At 38.6% G+C, this 6,822-nt stretch overlaps 1 protein-coding gene across 1 annotated transcript in view; it reads right to left on the bottom strand.

Moving 5' to 3' along the window:
* Positions 1-6,154, bottom strand: part of pigg (phosphatidylinositol glycan anchor biosynthesis class G) — a 20,051-nt gene extending 13,897 nt beyond the window's left edge. Inside the window, exons 1-2 of the mRNA XM_020512563.2 lie at positions 3,921-6,154; positions 433-714 (exon numbers count right to left, since the gene is read on the bottom strand). Of these exons, the coding sequence (XP_020368152.2) occupies positions 433-714; positions 3,921-3,998 (360 nt within the window). The 5' untranslated portion in view covers positions 3,999-6,154. The remainder of the gene's footprint in view (positions 1-432; positions 715-3,920) is intronic.
* Positions 6,155-6,822: the final 668 nt, after the last annotated feature.

The following is a 6,822-nucleotide window of genomic DNA, read 5'->3' as shown; positions in this document are numbered from 1 at the left end:
TCTTTGATTTTTAAAAATAGTTAACTAGACCTCCCATTTTGACATCATCTGCACATGTTCACAACTTACCCCGGTGAGGTTGGAAGATCTGGAGGAACTGCAGAGATGAGGTAAAATTAAATGGATACAACCTGGACAAATAAGTCTGTTCATGAGCCATCAGTCACTTCTTCTGTACTTAGTAATTTTGTGAAGTCTAACAAAACGTACACTCACCAAAATCTAAACATTTGCAGCAATCGCCTTTCCAAAATTTAGAAGAGTATTTCCTGGCACAAATAATGTGAAGAATTCCAAGCCATAAAAACACACAAACCTACAAATGTACAGTGGACTTCTTTGCATAAAGTCAAAACCGCGACTTAATTTGAGTGAACAGAACTGCTGGTATTTTTCTTAATTTTCTGACACATTTCAATATCAGTGAATCACCTTGTGTTGAGGCTTCCCATTTGTAAAACGCTTCCAAAGAGTTGAAATGAGCACACATTGCAGGGCAGATATCAGTACAATCACTGTTGCAGCCAGCAGCCAGGATACGTCACAAAAATAGCAGGATGTCTTTGCTGATGTACGTACAATAATATGAATAGCTGTAAACATCAGACACAGCAGATAGAACAGGAGGGAGTAGAATGCTGCTGACAGCGGTACTTCAAATTCAGCAGTGCTGCCCAGTGCATCTGGAGTACTCACTATTAGAAGGAAAATCACCTAAAAATATAAACAAAAATGTCAGATACAAATGCATTTCCCACAGAAAGTCAGAGATAACATAAACTTCCATTAATACATTCACCTTGTGGTTGATAATGGTATGGACAACTGCCGTTTTGGAGCTTGTAAAACTCCATACAGCAGTAGAAGTGCACAACTGCAGGATGTGAGTTGAGGTGTGCATAATTGATCTGAACAAAACTGCTCAATAAGAGTTCACAATTTATTAAAATATTTGATGTAAAATGTGAAGGAAACAGTCATCTCTGGTTGCCCAGACCTGAGAAGGTGTTAAGTTACAGAACTCAGGATTTCGACACAGCAACAATAAATGAACAAACAGCAATACTAATAGAAAGTGCATTTAGAGGCAATGGCATTCTCATGGCCATGCTGTTTTTGTCCTTCTTGGTGGTTGGTTCATAGGATTGAGACACATGATAAGCACAAGCTCAAAGTTGCTGCTATGCATCCTGTAAGCAAAGTGCACTGGATTCTAATCAGTAGACTACCTTATTTTGCATAGTATTGAGTTTCTAACTGCACAAATCCAAGTGAGTATTCTATGAGAAGTTCACTGAAGCGTCATAAAATGAAGCACAAATCTGTCTTTGCCTTGTGCTTGCAATCAATATTGGTTCTGTTAAGTTGCTTATCAACGATGATCCCAAGTACATTAAGGGAGTGGGACTGGGGTAAGGTTATGACAATGAAGTTCATGGGTAAGTGAATTGGTTCTTTATGGGTGAGGGTAAACCGTGCCTGACACATATCTGATACAAATGTCACTTGTTAGCTCAAACCTGGATGCCATCCAGGTGATTGTTTCAAAAAAAATCATTCACAGGCTGTGGGCATCACTGTCTAGGCCAACATTTACTGCGTATCCCTAATTTCCCAGAGGGCAGTTAAAAGAGGATACCGCATTGCTGTAGGTCTGTAGGGAACAGCAGTTTCTTAACCTAAAGGACATTAGTGGCTAGATGGTTTTTCTGACAATCAATAATGGTCATCATTAGACTCTTAATTCCAATTTATTTTCATTGAATGCAAAGTCCACCATCTGCCATGGCAGGACTTCAACCTGAGTTCCCAAAACATTATCTGGGTCTCTGGATTAACAGCCTATCAATAATAGCACCAGGCCATTCTCTCCTCTTGGTGCTGCCATAATCTTTGTCATCTTCTGTACACAGAATTATTTCACAGTATCATGTTCAGTGACATGGGATCTTTAAGAGGAGGCACCTTTACTACTGAAGCTACTAAAAGTTCTTGCCTTTGTTTTGCATTCATGGGCTGGGCTCTACCACAGTTGAAATAAACCACTTTTTGGATAGATATTTTCTCAGATGTGGAGATTGGCATTCAAAGACATTAAGGTATACTGGAAATTTCAAATAGCCACTAGTCATTATGAGAAACCTTTGAAGGTTACAGCACAGAAATGCTTTTTGTATGAGTTATAGAGTCATAGAGTTATACAGCACAGAAACAGACCTTTCAGTCCAACTCATCCATGCCAAACAAGTTTCCCAAACTAAACTAGTCCCACTTGCCTGCATTTGGCACATATCCCTCTAAACCTTTCCTTTTCAAGTACCCGTCCAAGTGTCTTTTAAATGTTGTAACTATACCTGCATCTACCACTTCTTCTAACAGTTCATTCCACATGGTAAACCCAATTAGAAAGGTCTTGTGCAGGACAAGACCCATTTATTGTCCTTTTTGTAAATGAATAGGAATTAGGAGAGCCATCTTAGCAGAACCATCCTGACCAAGAAGGTCACCAGATCTGAAACTCTGATTTTTTCTTCAGATGCTGCCAGGCCTGCTGAGCTTTTCCAGCGACTTCTGTTTTTGTTCCTGATTTACAGCATCCACAGTTCTTTCTGTTTTTATTCAAACCAAGAAGGTCCCAGATCCAATCCGTGCTCTTTGAGATATCTGATCTCACTGGGACTGGGAGCACAGCAGTTAGCCTCAGTGCCCACAGCTGATAAGGAATGGCATATCTTCATGGATTCCTGTTCCTGCTCATTACTCAGAAACCACTTTCACCCTGTGGACAGCAGGAAAGGACAGAATCAAGGTGCAGAGTCCCCAGGATCAGTCAAACCTGCCGAAACCAGATGGCTGGGTTCACACAAGGTCCGATTAATGCCTCTATTTACTTTTTTCCTCAAAGTCTTGTAAGAATTTTCCTTTTCAAACATGTATCTGATTTCTTTCTGCAAGTTTTTTTTATATAGAATCCTGACAGTGTAGAAGCAGGCCATTTGGCCCATTGGGTCCACACTGACCTTCCAAACAGTATCCCACTCAGACGCAGCCCCATACCCTATCCCTATAATCCTGCATTTCCCATGGCTAATCCATTTAATTTACATATCCCTGGACACTATGGGCAATTTAGCATGACCAATCCACATTACCTGCACAAATTTAGAACAGTGGAAGGAAACTGGAGCACCCAGAGGAAGCCCATGCAGACACAGGGACAACATGCAAATTCCACACAGACTCTGCTCGAGGCTGGAATTGAACCTGGGTCCCTGGCGCTCTGACACAGTAGTGCTGACCAATGAGCCACCATGCTATCAACATGCAATTGAATCTGCTGCCTCCATTCTTTCAAGTGATGTATTCCAGATTGTTACAGCTTATTGCATAAAAATAAAATCAACCAGTGCCTTTTAGTTACCCACCTACTGCCTGTGGAAACAGGTTCTCCACATCAATTCTACAACAACTTGTCATAATTTCAACTACCATCATAATTCTGACAACTACAACGAATCTCCACTTAACCCACTCTTCACCAAGGTGTAGTCTGAACTTTTCCATCAATGACACCAAAGTAATAAATTACCTAAGTACTTCTTCAATGTCTCACGTGTACTCTGCAGTCATTTCCAATCAAGTATAGCAGAAGGGTCCATAAACAGACCATTCTGCATAAATCTACAGCTCTAATGTTTTGTTCAGGGGTGTATCTAGGATGCTTACAAATTGTCTTTTACCAAAATGGCGAGTGATGCATGTAAGCAGAGAATATGTGCACACACTGAGTGCCTGTAAACTGGATACATTGCAATCCGACTGATTTGCCACTGTCCTCTCTCTATACAGTATAACATTGTAATTAACCAAATATGGAAAAGGGAAGAGAAATTAAATCAACGTTGCGCAAAAGTTCCTACCTCCACCACAATAATTGTTCCCACAATCATGGAGTACATATCATACTGTGCCACAATTTTGGAAAGTGAGGAACTCATTAACTTCAAGGCATCCAAATACTGCCTCAGCACCTTCTTTCCTAGGTTTGCAAGAGTCTCCGAAGAGTTACCTTCGAAGTAAAGTTTTATCCAGGAACCATGAGATTTTTGTGCTATTCCAAATAGTTTGTATCCAGGATCTGCAAAAAGCAACTTAGTTAGGTTGAGGAAAATGATCACAATGAAAGTATTCAACAATCTCAGTGTCCTGTAATAATCAGTTGTGGCCAAAGAAGGGGCAAAGCATTCTGATCTTACAAGGAAAATGAAACATTTTACAGCTAGAAAGCCTAAAAGTAGTTTTATGGAAGTGATGTATCTTTATTTTAAAGCAGGCACAGCTCCAAGCTCAGGATACAAATAAATCTTTATTGTTGTCCATTAATCAAATGACAATTTTGTTTCATTTCTTCTCATTCCATAAATCTAAAGTTTTCTAGTAAGTTTCCTTTGGGACACCTCATAAAACACATTTGAAAATCTACTGCATTCCATCCATCTATCCAACATTCAATCAATAATTCTTAATTTGCTAAATACAATTTAGTTTTAAGCTACCATAACATGCTGCTTCTAAATACTAACTGACCTCAAATTATGGATTTCAAAAGTCTATCCACAGCTGACTGGTCTATTATTATACAATTTACAATTAATTGATAGCACTCTCACCTCTGAACCACTTGTTCTAGATTCACATCTCATTCCAAGGCAAAAAGTACAAAGTCAAGGGATTTGATACTGAGTACTTTGTACTGACTGAGAGCTGCACTGATTTTGATGCTGTCTTTTGGATGAGGTGTTAAACCAAGGCCCCACCTTCTCACATCAGGTGGGTGCAAAAGATTTGACGGCACTATTTTCAAATAAGATCAGGGGAATTAGCACCAGTGTTCTGGCCAATATTTATTCCACAAAATCAAAAGAAAAATTATCTGGCTATTACTACTTTGTAGTTTGTGGGAATTTGCGGTGTGTAAATCAGCTGTTGCATTTCCTACTTTACAGCAATGACTGCACATCATAAATAACTTAATTGGCAGTGAAAAGCTTTGAGGAGCCCTGTGGTCATGAAAGGCACTATATAAATGTAGGTTTTATTTTTCCTTTTAGTTTATGTTTTGCCCCTTCTCGAAAAATTTGCCATTATCACAACCTAGTTTATATATTTAAAGAATTTGAAAATGGCACTCAAAGCCTCTGTTACTTTTCTAGTTATTTCACAAGCCTAGGATGAATACAGTCAAGACCCTGTGGCTTATCACTGAAATCTTTTTGAAAATTTATATCTTTATGGGGTGACTTCAACATAGTAAAACACCCCAAGACTCTTCACAGGAGCATTATCAGACAAAAGCTTACACATCCACATACGAAGGCAGGAGCTGAAAGCTTTGTCAAAGAGCTAAGTTTTAAGAAGCGTCCAGAATAAGGTGGAGAGGCAGCAAGAAATGTAGTCAATGAACTGCAGAACCTACAGCCTAGACAATTGAGTGCATGCTGCCAATAAAGTTGGAAATACAAAAGGCCAGAATTGAAGAAATGTAAAGCTTTTGAAGAGTTGTACAGCTATTGGAGTTACAGAGATTAGAAATCTGTTCAGGCAACGGAGGTTGGAAATTTTTAATTTGAGTTTCTACTGGGAAAGAAGCTAACATAGGTCATTGGGTGTGATGGCCAAAGGGCACTTAGTCAGTTAGCTGAGATGGGTCACAAACGCAATAACTGGAAAGATGGATAACTTTATAAACTGATCTGATATTCCCCCACTGATAGTAGATAACAACAGGGTTTTGTGGGCAATTCAATTTAAATAAACTCGGAATGAGAAAGCTTTAAGGTACATTGTGTGCCAAAGGTTGACGTGCTGTTATTTAGAAATCTTAGAAATCACACTGTAAATGTTTAAAGAGCCCACTTTTTTTTTCAAAAATGACTATAAGGACAAAATAAATGGGCATGTTTCAGGACTGTTCTCTTTAAAAAGTTCAATATTTTGGTCTGACAATACGGAAGCACATGACAGTAAAGTGAGCTGGCAAATGCTTATGACAAAATACTCAACATCTCTAGTAGTTTTTAAACAAATCTCAAGAACTGCTTCACACCTTTAGAATTTGGCAATGGAACCTTTCTCAGTGGCTTATCCAAAATTCAGTGTGGTGCACCTTACCTTTTTCATATGTAGGAATACTCTCTTGAACTAGCTTACTAAGTTGGTATCCATTAAGATGCAAATATCTAAGCTGTTCCCTTAAAGACTTCTCCTCAAGGACACTTAAAATGAGACGCCCCAAACTGTTCCTTGGAATAGGCAAACCAAATCCTAACGCCAAAGTGGAAGTGAGGTCTGTTTGCTCGACATATTCAGAAGCAGTGAATGAATCTGGAAGTTAGAAAAGTAAATTTGAATAATTAATTTGTCTAATGTCTGAAAATTTAACATTGGACAAAATGTATTATCTACAAATAATTTAATTCCCAGTTAGGATAATGTAATAGCAGAATTCCACGTTAAATGCATAATATTCCGGCCTGCACAAACACAAGAATTTTCATGAGCCAGGTTTACGATTTACAATGCATTAGTAATCAGTGCCATTTTCTTCAAAAGAAAGGTCAATGTTGTACGAGCCCTCAGTCAAAGCTTTTTCAAATGTTACAGATATGGATGAAAGTGTCAACAGCAGTATATTTATAATTAAGTTAATGTTATGAAACAAAAACAGAAACTTTTCATCACCAGACTCGAAACATTAACACCCACAGATGCTGCCAGACCTGCTGATTTTTGCCAGCAAATTCTGTTTTTGTTTTAGATCTC

This window comes from Rhincodon typus, chromosome 1 (genome assembly GCF_021869965.1).
Source record: "Rhincodon typus isolate 14 chromosome 1, sRhiTyp1.1, whole genome shotgun sequence".
NCBI lineage: Eukaryota > Metazoa > Chordata > Chondrichthyes > Orectolobiformes > Rhincodontidae > Rhincodon > Rhincodon typus.
This window is presented reverse-complemented; position numbering and strand designations above follow the sequence as displayed.